The 24,834-nt window shown below is 40.9% G+C and overlaps 1 protein-coding gene across 6 annotated transcripts in view; it reads right to left on the bottom strand.

Annotated features, from left to right (window-relative positions):
• Nucleotides 1–24,834, bottom strand: part of Reps1 (RALBP1 associated Eps domain containing 1) — a 77,855-nt gene that overhangs the window by 27,662 nt on the left and 25,359 nt on the right. For 5 of the 6 annotated variants that reach the window (XM_052751105.1, XM_052751106.1, XM_052751107.1 and 2 more), the window contains exons 2-8: nucleotides 9,074–9,197; nucleotides 5,531–5,727; nucleotides 5,250–5,403; nucleotides 4,671–4,795; nucleotides 3,994–4,156; nucleotides 3,666–3,729; nucleotides 2,516–2,670 (exon numbers count right to left, since the gene is read on the bottom strand). In XM_052751105.1, coding sequence (XP_052607065.1) covers nucleotides 2,516–2,670; nucleotides 3,666–3,729; nucleotides 3,994–4,156; nucleotides 4,671–4,795; nucleotides 5,250–5,403; nucleotides 5,531–5,727; nucleotides 9,074–9,197 — 982 coding nt within the window. The remainder of the gene's footprint in view (nucleotides 1–2,515; nucleotides 2,671–3,665; nucleotides 3,730–3,993; nucleotides 4,157–4,670; nucleotides 4,796–5,249; nucleotides 5,404–5,530; nucleotides 5,728–9,073; nucleotides 9,198–24,834) is intronic. The other variant, XM_052751108.1, reaches the window with a different exon arrangement.

Genomic DNA, 24,834 nt, shown 5'->3' with positions numbered 1-24,834 from the left:
CCTCCTGAAGGTTCTACTCTGCCCCCGACTGTTGTATTGGAAACAACTGGGGGGATTTCAGTAATGAACTTTCAAAAGAAAGCTAAATATCTAAGCATGTTCACTGCAATGCTGTTTTAAGCAAATGGAAAAGAAATTTAATAGGAAACTGGTTATAGGCACATCCATATTATGGGATATGTTCTATGAAAAAGAACCTTCTAGCTAGCTCTGTATCTCATGAAGTGCCAAAGTATCTGTCTGATGTTACAAGAGAAAAACTAGGGATATATAGTATGATTGGATTTGTGTACAAACTGATCTCTTGGTCTGTATACCATTATATTGAAAAATTTAGAAGAATACAAAAGAAATCATTAACAATGCTTAATTTGGTCAATATAATCTCAAGTCTGAATTTACATGGATTTTTAGTGAACTACTTATAAAATGTTTGATATCGTCTCTTCCTTGCTTTAAAAAAAATATTCACATAGGAAGTCCTAGTTAGAGTCCAGGGACTTTATGCCGTACCTGAGACCAACAGAGAAACCCACACCCAGTTCTACTGCATGTGGCAATAATAATGGAGGAGGAAGCAGAAGGGTTTATTGCTTCCCCTCTGCTGGCATTTCAAGCACATGCTGCTGAGCTGCTCAGATGAGCAGGTGAACTCCACTTGCTCTGAAATGTAGTCATTTCAAAACTATGAACACTGCCTTAGCATATTCAATGGTGACTCACTAGGCAGTGGTGTATAACCAACAAGAAGCTTCTAGCCAAATACTCTGAGAGGCAGATATGTCAAATAACCCTAAAAATGCATGTAAAATTGCAACTGTCTTAACAAAGTCAGTCTCTGGACTGACTACCAGGATCAAGCTGGCTTTATTGTGGAAACGCAGGGTCAGTCCAACATATGTAAGTCAATAAATACAGAAAATCATATAAATGACTTAGACAAAAATCACATGGTCATCAATAGATGCAGAAAAGGCCTTTGACAAAATCCAACATGTTTTCATGATAGAAGTTCTAGAGACAGTAGGACTAGAGGGAACATATTTCAACCTAATAAAGACTACATATGAGAACTAATAGTGCAGGATGGCCATCCTACAAATGCAATTTACAGATTCAATGTAATCCCAATCAAAAGACGCACAGCATTCTTCACGTAAAAAGAAAGGCTCCAAAAAGACTGGGTTCGAGTCTGCCCAAGGCAACAGCTGTCTAGAGGAAAGTGACTGTGTGTGACTGTTTCTGTGTAACTTCCTACTGTTTAGGTAACTGATAAGAAAGGCAGACCGTGGATGTTCCTAGGTTAACAAATGTTCTTACAGATAATGGCTACTAAGAGCTAAATTCAGCTTTAATTTCCCTCTTTAAAGTACGATCTTTCATCTCCATGCCTGAAAGAAAGCTTGGACAAGAGCACTGAAGACAATGAGCAGCTTCATGATTAGGGTCACTGGGAAAGTGACCGTCCACTGCCTTTCATTCTCTCAGAACTGAAGAAAACCACAGTCAACAGCTGTAGTCTCCTTCCTTTCAAAGAAAGATACCAATAAATAGGCATCTGCTTTTTCTGTTATTTGTTAATGATTACATATATATCATTATACACAATAGTATTAGTCTAAGATCAAATTCAAAATTTCCAGATTTCTTTGGTCTTCAAAAAATCCCAATATGCTTATTATTTTGAAAGCCTAATACATTGACTAGAAAGGCTCATGATGCACTTCCAACACTTTTTAGACAGTACACCATGCAGTTACAAACAGTGAGACAGTCAGTGGGCATCACTGTGAAATTCTCTTCAAGTCTCATCCTCCTATGGGTAAAAAGCTCTTTTGATTGCTTTTCTCATTTTGTACCTTGAGACAGGCTCTAATCCTGTAGCCCAAGCTGGCTGGGAACTTGCAGAAATCCTCCTGTCTCAGTCTCCCAGGTGCTGGGATTCCAAGTGACAAACCACGCCCAACCTTCTGGACCTCTACTAAAGCTGAATACCTACTAATTCAAATTCAGTCTACCCATTTTTAGCACTTTTATTTACTTTTTTAGGGGGGTGAGGGACAGGGCCTCACTATGAAGCTCTGACCAGCCTGGAACTTGATAATGTAAACCAGGCTGGCCTCAAACTCAGAGATCTGTCTGCCTTTGCTGGGATTAAAGTTGTGTATCACTATGCTTAGCCAAATGTGTGCTCTTGATAAAAACATTTATGCTATTAAACTTCACTGTAACATCTATCTTAATTTCCTTTTCAAAATGAAGTATAAGGTTCATCTAAGCCAGTGGTTCTTAAGCTGTGGGTTATGACCCCTCTGACAAAACTCTATCTCCAAAATATTTACGTTACAATTCATAACAGTAGCAAAATTACAGTTATGAAGTAGCAATGAACAATAGTTTTATGGTTGGGGTCACCACAGCATGAAGAACTGTATTTATGGAAGGATCTCAGCATTAGGAAGGCTGAGAAGCACTGACTAAGTAGACTCCAGCTCTCTGCGGCTGCTGGTCTCACCTGCTGAATCTTCCAAATCTATCAGCTTGGGCATCAGGCTTTCAGGGAGTTTTTCTGGTAAGTCATAGCCATTCTTCCTAGCAACCACCAGATGAAAAGCAGCACAAAACTCATCCAGTGTCAATGCGCCATCTTTATCGAAGTCTGAGAGTTCCCTGGAAGACAAGCCCATTATCACACTTTGCTTTGGACTCCCTCATTTATAAAAAAGTAGACAAAAATTTCTCACAAGTTAAAAAAAAAATCCCATATGTGCAAAGAGGTGTAACAAAACAAATATATCACAAATGTACCACAGAATCAAGAGATTGACATCTGAATGCTCATGGTAGGATCCTGTCAACATTCCTACATGCTCGACATTCTCAGAGTAAAATAGGAAAAATAGTCTCCAAAATTAAAGTCACCAAATGAATTTTAATAATAGTTTAGTTCAAGTAAGGTATATAAAATAAACTCCTGGAAATTATTTAAAATTCTGTTTTTATTATCAAAGTTCAACAGCTTCACACTTTAAGGAAATAGCCTGGTTCAAGTTTAATAGAAAAACCTGGCCTCCGCCCTGCTGTCTTTGCCCCTACACTGAACCCAGGTGTATGTGCTCAGGCTGACCTTAAACTCCTAATCCTCCCATCTCCGCCTCCTGAAAGCTGTGACTACAAAGCCTGTATCGCTGTTCCTGGCCTTAGAGAAGATATAAATGATGTAAAGTAGAAATAATGTTTATCTGATCGTTCAATTTTTAAATGTAATTTGAGGCTCTAATTGTGTTCCAAGGACTACTTCCAATTATGTGGAAGCTATCTTGAGAATCTTAGTCTACGTTTAACATGAGAGCTAAGCACCATTCTTGCGTTTTTGGCTAGATATAAACTTGATGAAGACCAGGAGAAATCGGCAGGTATGATAACAGCTTTTTCTGCACGCAGTACACTAGCAACAGAGGAAGTGAGCACAGCTTTAGTTTTAGTTCACAAGAACTTCTCTAACTAGTCTTGTTTATTTCTTTCCTAGAAAGAGGCTCACTGTCCTCAGTCGTACTGAGCTCTCCACCAGTACCTAAGGCGCTCAAGTCTAGCCCTAGTTTTAAGGTGCTAGAAATTCTTTGCAAACAACCCACATGAAACAGCTAACAATAGACCACACTTACCAAATATGAGAAAGTTCAAGAATAGGAAGTTTTGATTTTGTAAAAAATTCTTTAGCTGCAGATCCTGAAATATTAAAACAGTTTTGCTTAATGTTACTCTGAATACAGATCCAAGAACAGAAGATGGTAACAGTTGCAGACTAGAGAAAAGGTGACACTATAATGTGAAAATGTCATGTGTTTGTTTCCCAGAGACTATAAAGTCCCTTTAGACAAATAATATGAGCAATAACTGAAATCCAGGATCAATAAAATCATGTCTGTGAGATAATGCAAGGGAGACTCTGTCCCAGCCCATCTAGAAGAACTTCTGTTTTTAACGACTCACCTGGAATAAATCCGTTTAGGTCAGGCTGAATGGTTTTAAACTGATTTACGTAATACTGTCTTTGTTCATCTGTTATTTTCCAAGGGTCATCATAACTACTGGATTGCCTACGGATCTCATTGGCAGTTGTAGCTGAGGCTACAGTTCGTACTGTTGTCTGGTCCTGCAATGAAACATTGTTTCCTCAGTACAGTGTCTATCTAATGCTTATATGGACCAAGATTGCTAGGTTACTTTTCTATGAAACTCAAATTTACTTTTTTGAGGATATTTAAAAGGTAAGAAGTCATCAGCAAACCACATATTGTTATGCTCAGGTTATTGGATATGTTTTTGCACAGTGAGTATATAAACATGTAGAATGATAGCATTTATGTAAGCAACAGAAAGTTATGAATAATGTGCTAAGAAAGCCAAGCGAATATATTCCCAGATGTAGAAATCTTTTAAAACTTCACTAGGGAATTAGAAACAGAAATAAAATCAGGCAAAACTTGGTGGAACATTCTGTGGGTAACAGACTTGAAGAAACAGCACAGAGCAGAGTTTTGATTTTTTTTTTTTAGTAAGAGTGAACTTGCATTTGTAAAACCTGCAATAGCAAAGTATAAAAACAATGACTGCAGTGATTCTTAGAATGAAGCAAATAAAAATGCAATTCCAATAAAATGTCACACCTGGACAGAAGCAGGATGCATGGTTAAAAGAGTACTGGTTGGTGGAGTATCTGCAAAACTGACCCAGTTTTCTTGAGGTGGAGGAGGGGAATGCCCAGACCACACGGCATCACCAGCAGAAGAACCTAGAAGGAGAACGGATGAGCACGCTGACTCGCTGAAGAAACAAGAAGTTGTTACCAGGTTTGACTGCGATCACAATGAACTGTCATGTAGACATTGTGATAGTTTCCCTTTTTCTCTAAATCATTGTGAGGAAATGGAATCCTTTCTGTTCAATTCAAAGTGTTTCGTTTAAAGCTTTTTGGTCATTCTGTTTTTCCTTGTCAATATTAAAATCTCTATACTGCCAACATTGTAGGAAATAATTATTCATTGTATCCTCGAGCTACCTGGCACCCATAAACTCTTGTCCAAGCATCACAGATGTAACTGCTACTTTCCAAAGCTATGTATCTACCTACAAATTTCATAACTGAGTCTGTTTTTAGTTAATTTATAAGAAAAAAAGGATTTGGAGATAATACTTAGAGGAATGATACTAATTTCTTTTAATTTACAAAAGGAATCTTTAAATACCTGATTGTGCGTCACCAAAAGGCGACCAGAATGGCCCCGGTCCTGCAAGGGGTCTCTCGCTGTTTCCCCCACTGGGATGGCGGTTATGTTTCCTCCATGTGTGTGGAGAGGTTGGTGGGGACTGCTGGGGTGAAACCACTGGAGACGCAGGTTCCTACGGAAAAACGTTCTTTAAAAATTTTCACTTTGAGGTGACTTTTTTATTATCAAATACCAACAAGTGTTTGTAAGTAAACCTCTCCCGGGACACTGGCTGATGACATTCACATGCATGTGGATACCTGCTGATCTGCAGATGGACGAGGCTGAACCGCATCATGGCTTCCAGGTCCCTTCTTAACTTGCCCCCTGCCAGGAGGAGGGGGAATCACACCAGAGTAAGAGCCCTGGTTTTCAGAATCTGAAGAGTATGAGGCTGCATGGCGAGATTCTTGTTCATTCTTTGAAGCAACAAATCGTGGAAGAGGAAGATCCTTTACTGTTAACCATAAAAATGATTACATATTCAGTATTTCTTACTTGAAATGCTTGGGAACAAAAGTGTTCAAATTCCAGAGTTTATGGAAATTCTGTAGTATTTGTATGGTTTTTATGGGCTGGCATCTCATAAAAACCCCAATCTGAGATGGCATAAACCTTCTGAGCATATTGTTGGTGCTCAAGATATTTTGAATTTTAGATTTTCCAATTAGATATGCTGAACCTGTATTACTTTGAAATAAAAAGGACACCCATACGAAAAGATGAAATAAGAGGTGAATTAGATATTCCCTATCACTACTAAATTTAGACCATTATCTTTCTGGGAACATTTTAGGAAGACTCTTACCTAGAAAGACATGATAAAACAAAAATGTTTTTTGATGGGCGGCAAGCAAGAGCTATGTTTCTCTCTCTCTCTCTCTCTCTCTCTCTCTCTCTCTCTCTCTCTCTCTCTCTCTCTCTCTCTGTGTGTGTGTGTGTGTGTGTGTGTAATAATTGCATTGATTATGCAAAGTTCCTACTTACAAAGAACCTGAGCTTCTGAGATTGCTGAGTAGCAACAGGGTCTGCACTCAGGATCATCCAGAACCACAGCCTAGGCTGCTTGTACTTGTACAATGGTTTTAGGTAAGATATTAGAGCCCTAACTGAAGGACAGGCTATACCTCTAAGTTTGAGACTAGCTTCATTTAGAAGGAAATTCCTTGTGTGCCCAGCATGCCCAGCTGAGTGCACGACATTCTATCTGCTCATTTCAGTCTGGCTTAGTACTCTTTTATTACCAATGTTCTCCATCAGTTTTTTTGTTGTTTGTTTTTTGAGACAGGTTTCCTCTGTGTAGCCCTGGCTGTCCTGGAACTCACTCCGCAGACCAGGCTGGCCCTGAGCTCAGAGATCTGTCTGCTGTCTGCCTCTGCCTCCTTAGTGATGGGATTAAAGGTGTGTGCCACCACTGCCTTTAATCTGCCTGGCCTCTCCAATTCTGAGCAGAAGATAAAAAACTGACAGCCTGTTTCAGGCTGACCATAACTCATACTTTAGAAAAACACAACTACAGAACCATTTTCAGAGTAAAGTGTACTTTTGGCCAACACAGTTAGCTTCGTCTCTCTTTTATTTATTACTATGTAGTCCTGGTGGGCCTGGAACTTGCTATGTAGACCAGGCTGGCTTTGAAATCTCAGAAATCTGTCTGCCTCTGCCCCTTGAGTGCTAGGATTAAAGATATGTGTCCCTCAAGCTTGGCAAGGCTCTTTGCTTCTCTACAGACCCTGAATAAAACTGCTAAGTGTATCTAGTACGTATGTGAAGAATCCAAAATTCTCTAAGAAGAATTTAAGCTTTCAATACAAGAAGAGTGGGTGACAAGCCAGGGGATAGACTATAGTGAAGACTTCCAGGTGCTAGGAAGCTAAGCTAATACTTCAAACACTATCCATTTCATCAGGCCTGTTGGGAAGCACCTGTAACCTCAGCAGGTCCTGAGTTTGAGGCCAGCCCAGGCTACACAGGAAGACTGACTGAAATATCTGAATACTGCAGAAATTCGTACTTTCTCATTTCCCCTTTCTCCATGAAAAGTATAAAACAACACTTAGGCATCTCTCGTTATAGAATGTGTATTTTCTTTTATATCAACTAGCCTCTAATAACAGAAAAAAAATGAATTATCTGCGGCAGACATTATAAGGTGGGCAAATGAGGTTTCAGTTTGCGAAGACTTTAATATTCTCTCTATTAACTAGAAATGGTTGTTTATTTTTTACATTCACTCCTCTTTCTTCCTTACTCACTCTGTGTGTGCATGAGCTCTCGCTCATGTGAGGACAGGTGCCTGAGCACATGACACACACATGGAGGTCAGAGAACACCACTTCATGGAAGTCTATTCTTTCCTTCTACCATGTGGGCCCAATGGCTTGAAACAGGCTGTCAATACCTTTACTGGCTAATAAGCCATTTTGCCAGCTCTAACGAGAGCTTGTTCTAAGTTAGAATGGAAGCTCTTCCCAAACAAAACACCAGCAAATATAAGATAAAAAAAGAAGCTGGTCTGAGTGGCTCAATCCTCTAATTCCAGCTACTTGGGATATTGAGACAGGAGTAGCAAACTCAAGGCCAACCTAAGCTGCAGAATAAGTTCAAGGCCAGCCTGGGAAACTTAGTAAGACCCTGTCTCAAAATAAATGAGGACTAGGGTTACAGCCCACTGAGAAAACATCCCCCATACACACATACTAAAAACCAAAACAGGAAAGAATAAAATAAGGAAGCTACATATAAAGGTCACTACTTATCATTCACCTTCATTAAAGTATTTACCTAAATTCTGCCTAGGCAAGTTTACTGACCTCTGGAAACAGCCATTTACCACTGTCACCAAATGCACACTGCACAGGAGGCTGGGGGGAGGAGGGGGAGGAGGAGGGGGAGGAGGAGGCTGGAAGACTGCTCGGCAGTTCAGAGCACTTGTTGTTGCTCTTGCAGAGGACCCTAGTTCGATTCCTAGCACCCACATGGTGGCTCACAACTGTCCTTAACTCCAGTTCCAGGGGATCCAACACCCTCTTTAGACCTCCACAGGCACCAGGCATACACATGGTACACGACATACATGCAGGCACATAAAATAAATAAAGCTAAAATTTAAAAAGCATGGCATACATTGGGAGGCTAAGCATATTCTTCAGCATAGCAGATATAAGACAGACATGTTTTTCTAATGTTCTCACTTATCAACAGGTGACAACTAGGTCATGACACTTCAAGGTCACAAGGGCCATTATAATAGGAAAACTCAAAAGTACACTGACTTTGGCTTCATTTGTAATTAGAAGAATATTTTCATTTTGGTTATTCATGTATTTCACATTTACCTGTTGTAGAATATTACTTTAAGGTGTGTTACTTTTGCTTATGTTGCATTTGTTTAACTCTGTGAAGCTGTGTTACTGTGCCTGTCTAAAACACTTGCAGGTCTAAAAAGAGCTGAACGGCCAGTAGTAAGGCAGGACAGAGGAATAGGAGAGGTTGGCAGGCAGAGAGAATATATAGAAGGAGAAATCTGGAAGAGAAAGAAGTAGCCAGAAGAAGGACATCAGGAGCCAGCCACCCAGCTCCACAGCCAGCCATGGAATAAGAGTAAGATTTACAGAAGTAAGAGAATGGGAAAAGTGCAGAGGCAAAAGGCAGACGGGCTAATTTTAAGTTAAGGAAAGCTAGCTAGAAATAAGTCAAGCTAAGGCCAGGCATTTATAATTAAGAATAAGTCTCCGTGTGTGATTTATTTGGGGACTGGGTGGTGGGCCCTCCAAAGAGCAAACACCTCCAACAACGTTTACCTGTGTTTATACTTTCCACTCTCAATGGGAAACCAGACTGGGCAACAGCTACAAGTTTCAAAGCAATGTAGAACTGACTTCTTCCAAAATAACCAAGTCTTGTGGCACCACAAAGCTCCATGATCTACAAGAGAATACAGTATCAACATTAAGATTTATGGTAAAAACTCTTTGTTCAACAGTAAATAATCATCCAACTTGCTTCTAATAATCTGAATTATTTCTTTACTATCTCAAGTAACAACCAGTTCCTTCAAGTTTTACATTCATGTTTAAAAACAATAGGCATTGATTTTATATAAGATCAAAAGCACAACAGCTACACTCTATCAAAAGTAATACAAAATAGACTAGCATATGGCCACTTAACGTTGTAGTCAGAAAGGACCTAACATGAGAGACAATGCTAAGGCTACACGTAGGGGGAAGTCCTGCTACACAATCTCACTACATAGGAATGAATTGGAAAACTACCCCAAGCCTGTCAACTAGTCTGTTAGTTGAGATTAAGAGTTATTTTCCGGGCTGGAGAGATGGCTCAGAGGTTAAGAGCACTGCTTGCTCTTCCAAAGGTCCTGAGTTCAATTCCCAGCAACCACATGGAGGCTCACAACCATCTGTAATGAGTCTGGCGCCCTCTTCTGGCCTGCAGGGATACATGTATACAAATAAATAAATCTTAAAAAAAAAAAAAAAGTTTTAAGCCGGGCGGTGGTGGCGCACGCCTTTAATCCCAGCACTTGGGAGGCAGAGCCAGGCGGATCTCTGTGAGTTCGAGGCCAGCCTGGGCTACCAAGTGAGTTCCAGGAAAGGCGCAAAGCTACACAGAGAAACCCTGTCTCGAAAAACCAAAAAAAAAAAAAAAAAAAAAGAGTTATTTTCCTTCTTCTGGCTTTCCCAGCTGTATTTAATAGGGTCTTACTACTGTTCTTTAAAACATGAATGTGCTCAAGGATCTGAATTCATCACTGTAGTTATTCAACCATTTCTAGACTACAACTACAGGTAAGGAGATTTCACATTATGAGATGAAATCATAGCTCAAGAAGATGAAGTGGGTCTAGACAAAATGAACTCATCTTAAAATAAGCACCAAGTACAAATTCCTTTGTTTAACAATTTTCTAATACTTGAAACATTCAAATGAAGGTAAGATATAGTTAAAATGTGCTATTAGTCTGAAGAAAGTTTTTACAGAACTGCAAAAAAAAAGAACTATTAATGCAGCCTGGTCTACAAAGTGAGTTCCAGGATAGCCAAGGCTGTTGTTACACAGAGAAACCCTGTCTTGAAAGACCAAAAAACAAAACAACAAACTATTAATGGGTAAGTAATATCATAGCAATAACGACTTGTTTCCATAAAATGAAAAAAAAAAAAAAAGAGTTATGTTTGTTGAGTCATTAACACTGAAAAAAAATCCTTAGTCCTGCCACTAAGGGGCATGCGCTCCTGATGAAATGTAAATGGGCAAAGGAATTTAGAGTAGCAGGTCAAAGAAACCACTAGAAAATTATGAGGGGAAATGCAGAATTAACAAAGGAAAGCCACATTTTTAGTGTAATTCTGTCCTAATCACCCCCTTTTCTGAGCACCTAAGGCTTCTTTGGGAATCATTACCCATCTTAGATAGTTCTGTTTATGAAGCAAATCATCTAAAACATTCCAGTTAATGTCAGATAAAAGAAAGACCTAAAAGAGATCACAGCTGTGTGCTGACTTTCAGGGGAAGATGCCAAGTGCTGTTAGAAATCAGAAGAGAGTTCAAGGAAGCCATGATCTTAAGGGAGGGGGACAGCAGAACACAGGGGCTGGACCATGAAAGGAGGAGTGATGGGGAGGGAGGGTTATGTAGGGAAAGGGTGGAATGGGAGGGCAGAAAGGGCACAGGAGGGAAGCTAACTAATGCTAGGAAGAGCTGAAAAAGTCCCACAGAAACCTATTGTTTTTATTATATATATTTATATACATAATATAATTACATATATTCCATATGAAAGAGTTTAATTGAAGTAACCCTACCAAGGGGATTATACTCATTCTAGAAGCCATAGGCCAACAAATAAAAAGCTCAGTGCCATGTGCTGATTACCTCTCCTGTAGCTGGTAGTAAGAGGTGTCCCAGAGACCAGCCTCCCCACCCCCAAAACAATACAGGTTATTGCTCCTGGTTGCCCTAGACCTTGATGATAAGCCCTATTGCTGAAGACCCCAACACACTGGTCACAGGACACACAGAGATCAGGTCAGTACTGACAGGAAGCTTCTTTCTTACTGGCTAGCTCTCATGGTACTGAAAGATGCTATGCAGGATGGTGGTGGCGGGGAAACTTGTCATGTGAATCTTGTGAGTTGCAGTAATGATCATAGTGGCAACCACAGCTGCAATAGTGTTGTGAATGTTATATATTAGCAGGATAACCAATCGCTTTCTGATTGGATTTAAGGCCCACTCCACAGGAGAAAACACATGCCTAATACTATAAATCTGGGCAAGGACCCATGGTTGGGAGCTCACAGGCCCTAGGAATGAATCTGTTATTATTTTGTTAAATGTTCACAGTATTAAAGTGCCCTCTAAATTCATACCTTTACACCTGCAGATTAATGTAGCTCTCAGACCTCAGAGTTTCTTTGTGCAGTAACACTCACGACTGGTCAAAGTGTAGAGAATAAGTGGGGTGCCCAGATATAAATGGGACATCTATATCAAAGCCCCTCTCCAAGGTCAGGCACCATGACAGAAGGGGGGAAGTATGAGCCAGAGGTCAGAGAAGACTGGGCAAACAGTCATCTAGACATACCAGGACCACCTCCCTCAGCAAACCACAGCAGCTGTGGCTGACCGAACAAGATCAATGCAGTCAACATCCTAACATGGAGTAAGAAGAGCTCCATGAGCCCCATTCCTAACTGAGGAACTATGGACAGCTGATAGCTTCTGAATCGGGGAGACTCGGTTTTAAGGGTTCTTATTAGGTTGACCATGTACCACTGGATGGCCCACATTCAAAATTAAATGGAAATATAAATTGTATTTGATGGCTTATTAATTGGGGGGGGGCAAGGAGGTGAGTATGGATTTGGAAGAAATTAAAGAGAGGAGTTTGGAGCAAAAGACCAAACTATGAAATTCTCAATAAAAATATTTCTTTTCAAAAGGCCCCAATCCCATTTCTGTTTTAATTTCTACTTACTGAAGATTATAACTGTTAGCTACCTTGAACTTCCTAACTTATCCTTTCCTAGTTTCCAACAGAGCAGTCTTCATTATTATTTCAGCAAGTTTTATATTACAGTTATTGACCTGCAAACTGTGTGGAATTAACTCACTCAATGATATTTACTTAGTACCAATTAAGTCTCATTAAAACTGCTGAGATTCCAACAAGAACAGAATGAAAGGCTAATTAAAGAGAGATGAGGGTGTGGTTGGGAGAGGAGATGGGGTATCAGTGGATGAAGCTGAAGACTCATGCAAGAACCACTCACTACGTATCACACATGCAGTTTTCCAGTTCATTTTTAAGAAGAGCTCCCTTGGTCATAGAATGTTACCATTTTTATACAATTTATCATTTCTTCTGCTTTCTAGCTTTTGGGGTTGCCATACTGAAAATTTAAGTCTGACAAAACCAGAATTTGTTTTTGAAATGAAGAGCAAGTCACTCAATCCTCCTTAAAAAAAAAAAAAATCACCTTTTTATTGAAAAACCAGCATTTCTGCAATAACTTGAAATGCCAAGCTGCATGTATTTTAGATTCCTTGTGCAGTCTGGCCCTGTATCACACTCTTCTAATTATTTTAGCTTGAGAAGATAAATATAAAACAGGGCTAGGCAAGTGTCGTCGTCCGTCTCCGTCCCGGTCCCCCCCCCCCCCCCCCGGCTACTGACATTCATTTTCGTAAATAATCTTTAATTTGTCAGATTCACTGGAGACTTCTATAACCGTGTTCCAAACTTGAACACACCATTGCTGCTGGCGGTCTCTGCGGAGCTTCTGGCCAACATCCTGCCACAGCAGTTTATGCTACTGAACTAGTTTCACTCTTAGGAGGTTCTTTTTTTTTGGGGGGGGGTCCTACTTTAAAAACTATAAATAATAATCTTACCATATGTATTTTGGGCAGAAAACAAAAAGATTATGTTTCTTCTCTAGCCTATTATAAATTATCAGATTTCCTAATATGGAACTATACTTTGATTTTTGGAATGAATGTCCTTTATTGTGGTATATTACCTTTTCCAAATAATATTTATAAAATTATAATCACAATCTTAAACTTAAAAATAATGCAATGTTTGGTTTTTGAACAGGTATATTCTTCCTTTATAACTAATATAGCAACCCTTACTCTTAACACTCTGCAGTATTTCAAACTGATCAGGATCAGGTATTCCAGGAAGACTTAGAGTTCACCTATAATTGCAGACGGAACTCATATGTGCCTTAGCTGCTTGTGTTATTTTAAATAAGTGGGGTTTTATTTTTTTTTTTATTTTATTTTTTTTTTTTTTTGGTTTTTCGAGACAGGGTTTCTCTGTGTAGCTTTGCGCCTTTCCTGGAACTCGCTTTGGAGACCAGGCTGGCCTCGAACTCACAGAGATCTGCCTGGCTCTGCCTCCCAAGTGCTGGGATTAAAGGCGTGCGCCACCACCGCCCGGCGGGGTTTTATTTTTAAGTTATTTGATCATTTCCTACATAATCATTTACGACTTCCAATTTTTGCTATTTAGTAGTTCAACATCATTCAAGATAGCCTTATTCTTATAATTTCTTATCTAGGGTAACTTTATCCAAATACTAATTATACAAATTTGTGGGCAGCTCACTCTTCCTCTAGTGGTTAGTTACCTGACCACGAGGAACATGTGGAATTCCTCTTAGGATATACATTCCCAGATCCCTTCCATTAGATATCAAACTCTCCTGGGAAATCCAGGGGCAGGCAGTGGTTGTTGGTATACCACTGATAGCTAAACCTTTAAGTTTTTTTTTTTTTTTTTTGGTTTTTCGAGACAGGGTTTCTCTGTGTAGCTTTGCGCCTTTCCTGGTACTCACTTGGTAGCCCAGGCTGGCCTCGAACTCACAGAGATCCGCCTGGCTCTGCCTCCCGAGTGCTGGGATTAAAGGCGTGCGCAACCACCGCCCGGCCGATAGCTAAACCTTTAAGTTTTTTTTTTAACACTATAAATTTAATGATCACAGGGAAATACATAAAAACTAAGAAATTCAAAGTTTCTACAATCCTCATCAAAACTGATCGTTTCTGTCATATATTCTTCCAGTTTTATTGTATGTACATAAATGCACATATAACTAGCATGTTTTACACACATATGGTCCCAGTGTGCGGCTTTATCATGATTAACTCCAAGGGCTTTTACATCAACACACAGGTTTCTGTCAACTAAATGAGGTCCAGGATCACTGAGGAGACAAGCCTCTGGGTCTGTCTTGGAGAGATTACCTAGATTAGGCTAAGTGAAGTGGAAAGGCCATCCTAGATGTAGGCAGTACCACTCTGAAAGCTGGGTCCCAGACTGAATCAAAGGGAAAAGGCAGCTGAGCGCAGGCTAGCAAGATAGCTCAGTGGGGAAAGAGGGCTGGAAACAGAGAACTAACCTCTGCAAGCTGTCCACTAACCTTCACACACATGCCAGAGTACACGCACACACACACACCCCCCCACACAAATACATGTAACTTACAACTAAACACACACTCGGAACAGGTGAATACCAGTGCTAAGTTCTGAGTGACTCTACCACCCCTCCTCCTCCTCAGCAGCACAGAAAATGGCTGTGTGGTCGGAGAGGAGAGAGAGAAGTCAGTGCTGGCTTCAAAAAGGGCCAGTAACAGAGCGGCCAGTCAAGGCAATTGTTGCCAAGCCTGGTGATGTGTGTTGGAGCCCAAGGACTCCCACAAGTTATCCTCTGGTCTCTACATGCTGTGGCTTGTGTGCATGCACACATGAATACCAAATAAGTAAGTGTAAAAGAAAAAGCATCACTCCTAAGACAGTCTGTACTGACTTCTGTCATAAATGCTCTGTTCCCTATTGTTCACCCCCAAAGTTAATACTGTCGGGGTTGCAAAAGGCAGATGAAACAGACTACAGCTCATTCGAAGATCGGTAAGATGAGTGGACACAGAATGGTACTTTCATCACTCACACAGTACTCAGCCTGTCATGTGACATTACTGTGTATCAGCGTGTGCAAATGTAAACTAAGGAAAAGAATACACTCCCTCATCTGGCTGCAGCGGACATTCAATGAGACGGTCCTCAAATATCATCACTTCTCCTTTACTACCCTAGCCACTGTGGATTTAGAGCAGGTACTCCAGACACTTGTTCTTTTTTTTTTTTTTTTTTTTTTTTTTTGGTTTTTTGAGACAGGGTTTCTCTGTGTAGCTTTGCGCCTTTCCTGGAACTCACTTGGTAGCCCAGGCTGGCCTCGAACTCACAGAGATCCACCTGGCTCTGCCTCCCAAGTGCTGGGATTAAAGGCGTGCGCCACCACCGCCCGGCTCATTATCTTTTAAGTATTATGAGATTGTGACTTAGGCAACAGAACTGAGTTCACTGTGATATAATAATCACATATTACAGGCCTTTAAGGAAAAGTGGCATGTTTTTCTCTCACATAATGGAACACCACTGTCAGAGTTTGTTTGCTCTGTTCTCTGTATGGACTGGAGACTTCTCCCTTGGTGCCAAGTCTGCATTTTTTTGCTTTATCACCAGTCTCCAGTTGTAATCCTGTACCTTGTACGCTAGGCTGGTGCCCAACAGTCTAGAGTTTCTATCCAATCCTTAAGAATGATGTAGTACAGGGTCTGGAGAGATGGCTTAGCAGTGAAGAGCACTGGTTGCTCTTCCAGTGGTCCCAGGTTCAACTCCCAGAACTCGCACAGTGGCTTACAACTAACTGCCTGTAACTCCAATTCCAGAGGATCTCATGCTCGTGATACAGATATACAAGCAGGAAAAACACCCATAACAAAGTAAATTAAAAAATATGCCAGAGTGGAACTCATGATAACTACACAGAGAAGGAAGAGCGTCAGACTGACCAACTTGCCTAAGGCCAGAGGCCCACCCAAGGGTAAAGCACAAATCAGATTTACCTTTCTTCTCCCACCCCATTCTCAAGCCTGCACGCTGACAATGTAGAGCAGCCATGCACAGGAAAACTCTATTCCTATCCTCAGAACAGAAGACGGCAGAGAATGTCAAGAACAGAAACAGTGACTGGAAAGTATCTCCTATTTGAGGTAAGAAAGGACCAAGAGAAAACAGATGTCCAATTTCCCGTATGGGTTTGAATCTGTGAGCTGAATCACTGAGCATCAAGACTCAAAAACCAGAATGAGGAATACATGGAAATCCTCCATCATCCTGAGATAGGATCACCCATGAAACTGTTAATCACTTTCCAAAATAAAACTATGAACAATTTTAACATAAAACCTAGTAGAGGGCTGGAGATGTAGCTCAGTCGGCAGAATGCTTGCTTAGCATGCACAAAGCTCTGTGTAAATCTCCATCATTACACAAATCAGTGTTTCATGAAGGTTCATAATCCCACTACTTGGGAGGCAGTGGCAGGAAGATTTTTGGCTACATAGCTACTTGAGAAACTGCCTCAAAACCGAAGATAACAGAAGTAGGTCTTCCCTTTCTAGTCTTTATCCGGTTGGAAAGTGAGGTGGGTAGGGGAGACAGTATAACAATACCCTGGAACTCTCTAATCCCAGAACTAGAGGTGTAGGGGGAGGACCGAGATTTCAAGGTCTACCCAGAACACAGCTAATGTTTGGTGCCAACACTGTGAACTCCCTCTCTTAGAGCACGTACTGAGAACACATGTAAGAGACCAGTGAAGTCGGCAAAGGGAGGAGAGGAAGGAATGCGGAGTCCAGGGATTTAGAGAACAACTCATACACAGGCATTTTTACTCTGTAATGTCATCTTTGTGGGTTTGTTGTTGTTGTTTTGTTTTGTTTTAAGGTGTATCTGGGAGTTGTAGAGATTACTGCTCAGCAGTTAAGTATACCCTACTTGTCTAGAGGACCTGAGTTCTGTTCCCAGCACCCAAGTCTCGTGATATATTACTGCTTTTAATTCCACCTCCAGGGCATCTGGCGCCCCCTTTTGGCCTCTATAGGTATCTACAAACAAGTAGTATACACAAATACAGACAAACATAGAAATAAAAATAACAGTAACAATAAATGTTTTAGCCTGGAGAGACAGCTTAACAAGTAAACGCATGTGCTGCTTTTGCAGAGGACCTGAGGACCTGAATTCAATTGTCACCACCTCTGCTGGGTGGTGTTCAAATCTTAGCTGGTCTTTTAATAGAAAACCCAGAGCCAGATATTGTGGTGAAAGCTGAAAGATCAGAGAAGCAGAACAGGCAGCCACTAGTTCTTACCTCTACAAAATCCCAGCCTAAAGAGAGTGAGTTCTTGTTTCCTCACACCTTATATACCTTTCTCTGCCCTGACATCACCTCCTGGGATTAAAGGCGTGTGTGCTTCCCAAGCAAAGGCATGAGATCTCAAGTGCTAAAGACTAAAGGTGTGTGCCACCACTGCCTGGCTCTGTGTCTAATCTAGTGACTGGCTCTGTCCTCTGATCCTCGGGCAACTTTATTAGGCTACACAATATATCACCACAGTTGGGCAGCTCACAACTGCCTGTAACTCCAGCTCCAGGGAGACACAATTCCTCTGGCTTCTGTGGTTTTCTGCACTCATGTGAGCGTACAGGCACACATGCATACCCATAATTAAAAATAAATCTTTAAAAAAAACTGTATGACTGGGCTGTTCTATGTTTTCATTTTGAAATGCTAATGTAGACTCAAAAACAAAACCCATGAACCACTCTTTGCATATTTCATTCCAGACTGTATTCTGCAAATAATACTGGAAAATACAAATAAAGTAAATGGCAAAAATACAATTTTCATAACCTCTAGCAAATAGGTAAGCACACTGTGGGAAAAGAAGATAAATTCAGGTTTTGTGTAAGATAATCATGTGCATATATAATAAGATAGTCATATATACACGATAATTATTTATTGAACTTACAGAATTGTCCTAGGGAATTTCAGCTGCCTGATAATCTAGATTCTCAAAAAAATAAATAAAAAAATCAGGCCACTGATGAATCACTTTACCTATGATCTTGTCATCTGACGCCATCAGTGAATTCTCATGTATTAGTCTTACAATAAGATCTTATCTGGCACGATGACTCAAAACTGAGATGATGGACCAGTAATCAGGGTAGCAGTTTCTGAGGTCCCCATCTACGAGTGCACCAGTGTGACTGTTCTTCAGAGTTAAGACTGCCGCCACACCAGAGACTTTGTACTTGCTACATCCGGGCTACATGGGCTCCCTGACCTCTACTTGTTCTTGTCATACAAGTCTTAGTACCACGACCTCAGGTGCTGCCCTCCTGCTCGCTGACTTACTGTCCAAAGAGTGAGATTCCAGAGAGCAGGCAAGGCCACTTACATTCCCAGCACCCACAATTCCCAACAAGGTCAATCTGTATTTGTGAGCTCATAGAGGGAATGATGAGTAGAGATCAGCTCCACAGTAGCCTCTCTCCTCTCCTGCACAGACTGCAATGAATAGTCCTGAAGTACAGCTCCAAATAATTTTATATCTTGAAGGACAAACTTCTAAGTCTAGGGTTCAAGGCTCCCATACTATAGCCCCATTCTCCCTTCCCAATCTTCCCTAGGTCAATGTTCCCTACCTCTCTAATTTCACTTTTTTTTTTCTCACAAGATCATATTCTAATCTGGATTTGCTTATTAAAGTTTGTCTTTCCATCATTACCCACCATCATGATTCTTCTCTTTCCTGTAACTTTTTAAAGATTAAGCTTATCTTACTGTACTTCTGAAACAAGGTCTCACTCTGTAGCCAGGCTGGCCTTAAATTCACTATTATCTGGTCTTAGCTTCCTGAGTGATGTGATTAAGGAAACCACTGGCTTATTTGTTTGTAGCTGATACAAAACAACAAAACCCACACGAACAGAAAGTGTATCTGCTAATGGTGTAACAGAGTATTTTGACAAATATAAGCACTATATAATATTTAAGTCTAGCTAAATACTTCTGTCTCCTCAAATGCTTGTCACTTCTTTATGATGAAAACGTTCCAAACACATTTCTTCTTTTTGGAAAATATAGTACATTGAAGTTCACTGTGGTTTACTCGACTGTGCAATAGCACACCAGAACTTCTCCTTTCTAACTTAAAGCCCATTGACCAATATCCTTTCCCTGGTCCACCTTCATATTCTCCCAATCTCCGCTAACTCCTGTACAATCAATTTTTTAGATCTGGCATATGAGTAAAATCATAGAATACTTACCTTTCTTAGTGTAGCGACTTTTATTTCCACTCACGCTGTCACAAATGAAAGGATATCATTCTTTTATGTGGCTTAAGAGTATTCTATTGCATATATGTACCACTTTTTAAATCCATTATTAGTTGAGGGCTGCTTCAGTTGTTTCCATTTCCTAGCTATTAAGAATAGTGTTGTGCTGGGGGATATATTTCTGTACGTTGTGAATATATGTTGTTCCCATTGGTTAATAAATAAGCTACTTTGGCCTATGGCAAGGCAGCTTAGAGGCAGGTAGGAAATCCAAGGAGAGAGATAGGAAAGAGAAAGGCGGAGTGAGGAAGTCACCAGACTGCCATCCCAGGAGCAACATGTAATGGGATGCAGGTAAAGCCACGGAACACATGGCGATATATAGATCAATAGTTATGGGTTGAATTAAACTGTAAGAGCTAGCTAGCAAGAAGCCTGTCATAGGCTATAGAGTTAATAATTAATATTAAGCCTCTGAATGATTATTTTATAAATGGCTGAGGGACCTCGGGGCTGGGCGGGACCTGAGAAAACTTACCGGTACAGTGTTGTAATAAGCATGAGGGTGCAGAGGTCCCTCTGAAATACTACAGTTTTTCTGGATATATATCCAGTAGTGGGATTGCTGCCTATGTGTGGGATTGATCTTGTGTGTGTGTGGGGGGGAGGTGGAGCAGCAAAGGTCAACCTCAGGAGTCATTCCTCACTCGAGACTGGAACTCTTACAGCCTGCAGTTAACCAAGTGGATTAGGCTGACAGTCCAGTGAGCCCAGGGGTTTGTCCCCATCTCCCCAGCACTGGGATTCTAAGTGCCTGCCACGCACCCGGATTTTCCCCGAAGATCAAGCCTAGGGCCTTATGACTGCACAGCAAACACTATTCCTCAGCCCTCCTCTCCCCTCTTTGAGATGGGGTTTTGCTATATATCCCAAATGACTGTCATCTCACTCAGCCTGACTGCTGGGACTACAGGCTTGTGTGAGCATACCCAGCTGTCCTGTTCCCCATCATGCACTAACTTACGTGTGCACCAAGAGTAGGAAAGCCTCCCTTTTCTCCGTACCCTTGCCATCACATGCAGACACACTAGACCCTTATGATGCTCATCTACAAAAAAATCAACCCCAAATGACTTAAATGTAAGAGCAGAAATGATGAAACCATTAGAAGACTGTGAAAATACTTTAGGACATTGAAATGGGCAAGTATTTTGAGGGCACCCACAACAGAGGGAACAAAAGCATAAATTGACAAGAGACCATGTTAAACTAAGGAGCTTTTGCACAACAAATGAAACAGTCAACAGTGAAGAGACAACTCTCAGAATAGGAACATGTTTGTAACATCTAGAATATATGAAGAGTTCTAAAACCTTCATGGGCAAAAATCAATCTTTTAACTGAAAGTTGGCAAAAGACCTTGACAGACATTTCTCAAAGGAAGACACGCAAGCGACAACTGACTAACAGATACTACCCAACATCCTGTAACACGATCTGCCCATCCAACACTATGGCCAAATAATCTATACTTTTTATTATTTCTATTAGAGTTCCAACCTCTTCCATCTGAATTATCTGAGTTAGCTACACAATGATATGACCTCCCCACCCCTCCCCCTCCTTACTTCCCGCTGGTCTCCCGCAGTCTACTCCTCTGGTGCAGACACTGTGGCAGTCCCACTGGAATGCAAGGCAAGCTCTGGCACTTTCTATGCACATGGTTATATGAGTTGAATGGAGCCACTCTCTGTGGCCCACACCCATATTACATGTCAAATTCATTAAAAGTTAAGCAATTTGCCAGGCATGGTGGCACACACCTTTAATACCAGCACTTGAGAGGCAGAGGCAGGTGGATCTCTGTGAGTTCGAGGCCAGCCTGGTCTACAGAGTGAGTTCCAGGACAGGCACCAAAACTACACAGAGAAACCCTGCCTCGAAAAACCAAAAAGTTATGCAATTTATGAAAACAAGCATTGTTTGTTCTGCATAAAATGGTTTGGATACCAAGTGATCTGTGAGCATTTTTCTTTTTGCTACAGTTGGACAGAGGCTGGCTTCAAACTCACAGAACACTGCCTGTCTCTGCCTCCTGTATGCTGTTACTAAAGCGTGCTCCACCACGCCAGGCTGTGACACTTCCATGTACGATCTCCAGCACTGCTGGACATTTCTGCAGAGGGAACAAGTCAAGGGAAAAGGAACGAAGGGTGAAGCGGAAAGGGGAACACACCAACCCCCATTCATTCTCAAGTGCCTTCCTTTTCCTACTGTATCAGCATGCTTAGCTTTAAAGACACACCCACCCCTAATATTATCCATTTTAACTAGCACAGGCTCCAGAGACAGATCAGAAGTTAAGAACACTGGCTCCTCTCTCAGAGGACCGGAGTTTAGCTCCCAAGCACCTCTATCAGGTGGCTCCCAAGCACCTCTAACCCCAGCTCCATGGGAGCAGACGCCTGCCTACACACAAATGACATACACTCAGACATCCATACACATAACTAAAGCTAGAATTAAAAAAACAAAAACAAAAACAACTTCAGCCAGAGGCCTTGAACCAGACCAACTACAGTGAACATCTGCAAGTAAAGCTGAGTGGACAAAAGGGTAAATACTGGGTGACATACCGCAGCTCCCAGGGCCACTGAGACAAACGAAGAGGTGCTGAAGAGGCAGGAAAAGGAGCAGGAGTGAAGCGGGATTTTTACTTTGTTTTTAATTAATATTTCTTAAATTTTATTTTGGGGGATGCTACAAGGGTGAGGGGCAGACATGGAGGGACTGGGAAATGAGTGAGATTGGGGTGCATGATGAGAAATTCCCAAAGAATCAATAAAGAACTGTGTTTAAAAAACCAACCAACCAACCAACCCAACAAACAAAAAACCCCTTAAACCTAGCACAGTCCAGCAAATAGACCCAGAGCCCACATCATGTACTGGCCTCTTGACCATGCTTGCACTCCTAAGCAACTTTCACTATCCTGGTGACCAACTTCACCGCCAATGTCTCCTGAAATCTAGTCTAGCAAACACGCCTGCAGCAACCCTTGTGAAATACTTGCCCGCTGCACTAGAGCGAACAGCTCATCTCTCTTTTACTACATCTCTTATCCAACCCTAATTGACTTATTGCTTTACTAACACAGTTCAAGTGATCTGTGATCCCAACCTCAGGTCAGGACTACACTGCTTCTGTCATTTCTCCTGCTGTGAGTGTCTCTTCACATGTATGAACAGAAGTAGATATTCTCCTGCACACCTTCTTGCTCTCCATCCTTCTCTCAAGAACCCTTCTCTACAACTTCATTTTACTTTTCAACCACACCCCTCCTTCATCAAGGATAGGTTCTCCATGCATCCCTAAGGATATCCTTAGGTAAAACAAACAGCCACATTGTGATGTTGATAGAGGATACCTATTATTTTATAGACCACCTAAAAACCAAGAAAAAAAATGTGTAAAATTTGTCGGGAAAATTACTAAAGCTTGATAGGAACACACCAGGCATTTCTTGCTATATGTCGGACAGTTTAAATACACAAATGAAAAAACATACACAACTATAAGTACATACATATATTAACTAGATCAATCCGGCCATTATCAATACATAGACGTTATGAAATGACATAGACATAACAAATATATATTCACTTGTCAACTTGAAAATAAGGAAACAATTGAGATGAATAACACTAGAAGTACCAAGGGAGTGGTGACTTTTTATAAAAGCAACTGTGTAGAAATGAGATGGCATTTATCTCTCAATGCCAACAGAAGCCACAAGTGTTTAATTAATGAAATTAGAGGGGATAAGGATGGGGAGGCTTGGGAGGGGTTGGTGGAAGTAGAAGGACAGAGTAAACAATGGAATTACTATTTAAAAAATTCAATTATATTAAAAACCACGGTGTCATCAGTAACTTTTCGTCTGAGAGTGTTCAAATACATTGTATTCTTTATTCCCTATAGTGTTATCATAGACACTCACCAGAAGAACTCAGCACTGCGATACTGCTATGGGACCTCGAAGCAGCCTACTACTTGGAAGGCACGTTTATTCGCCCCATTAAGGAAAGGAACTATAAAGAATGTGTGGATGAGTCAGTCAACGAGAACCAGGACTAAGACAACCTATTAAACATTAAAGTTCAAGCAGGGCGGTGGTGGCGCACGCCTTTAATCCCAGCACTCGGGAGGCAGAGGCAGGTGGATCTTTGTGAGTTCGAGGCCAGCCTGGTCTACAGAGCGAGATCCAGGAAAGGCGCAAAGCTACACAGAGAAACCCTGTCTCAAAAAACCAAAAAACAAAAACAACAACAACAACAAAAAAAACATTAAAGTTCACGGACAGCATAGATATTAATGACAATGACTCCCTTTAGCGGTACCTGCCTTTTTTTAGCTATAAATTCTACTTGCTTTAGTCAATAAGCACTCATGAGCAATCCACCCTGCTAAGAGTAGTACATACAGACCAATAAGTAGTTGATTCTTTATAGTTTATATCACATTCTCAAAGTTATCTAAACAAATAAAACACTTAAGACAGCCTCAGACATAAGGACTATAATGTGAAAAATTGAGATTACCTTTCAAGTTTATAGCAGTTCAATCCAAGTCTCATATTCTAAATTAAAATAATTTTTGGTATTATCTACATTAGGAAGCAGCTCTCAGTCCCCACCATGAAGCCTTAAAAACCTTTAAGTAAAAAACATGCTAACAGGAGGGGGAAAAAAAAAATCACACCAAAAAATTAGGAAAATACTATAAACCCTTAAAACTTGAGCTTGAAACAGTATTTGCCTATGCTATACATGGTGATATTTTGTTTGGGCTTTAACAAATAAAGCTTGCCTGGAGATCAGAGTGTGGAGCTAGCCACTAGTTAACCACATAGGTCAGGCAGTGGTGCCACACACCTTTAATCCCAGCACTTGGGATCTCATGCCTTTGATCCCAGTACCTGGGAGGCACACACCTTTAATCCAAGCACCAGAGAGGAGGAAACAGGAAGTAATGTGGCTGGAGAGAGGAATATAAGGTGGGCGGTGGGGAGACAGAAGGCAGGAGGAAGGGGGGACGGGGACAGGAGCTCAGCCCCTGTTCGTCTGAGAAGTCGTGTAGGTAAGAGGTGACTTTGGTTGGCTCCCCGACATCTGACTCCCGGTTTTTATTATTAAGATCAACTAGAATTCCTGCTACAGCTATGGCTTATGAAAACAGTACAGTAAAACAAATCCAGTAGTAACCTATACTTAGGGTGATCAGAAAATTTGTATCCAAACTTGCCCATTTAGAAGAGTGAAAAAGGGGTCAT

The sequence above is a fragment of the Peromyscus californicus genome, unplaced genomic scaffold (assembly GCF_007827085.1).
Source record: "Peromyscus californicus insignis strain IS unplaced genomic scaffold, ASM782708v3 Scaffold_22__1_contigs__length_63687245, whole genome shotgun sequence".
Taxonomy (NCBI): domain Eukaryota; kingdom Metazoa; phylum Chordata; class Mammalia; order Rodentia; family Cricetidae; genus Peromyscus; species Peromyscus californicus.
This window is presented reverse-complemented; position numbering and strand designations above follow the sequence as displayed.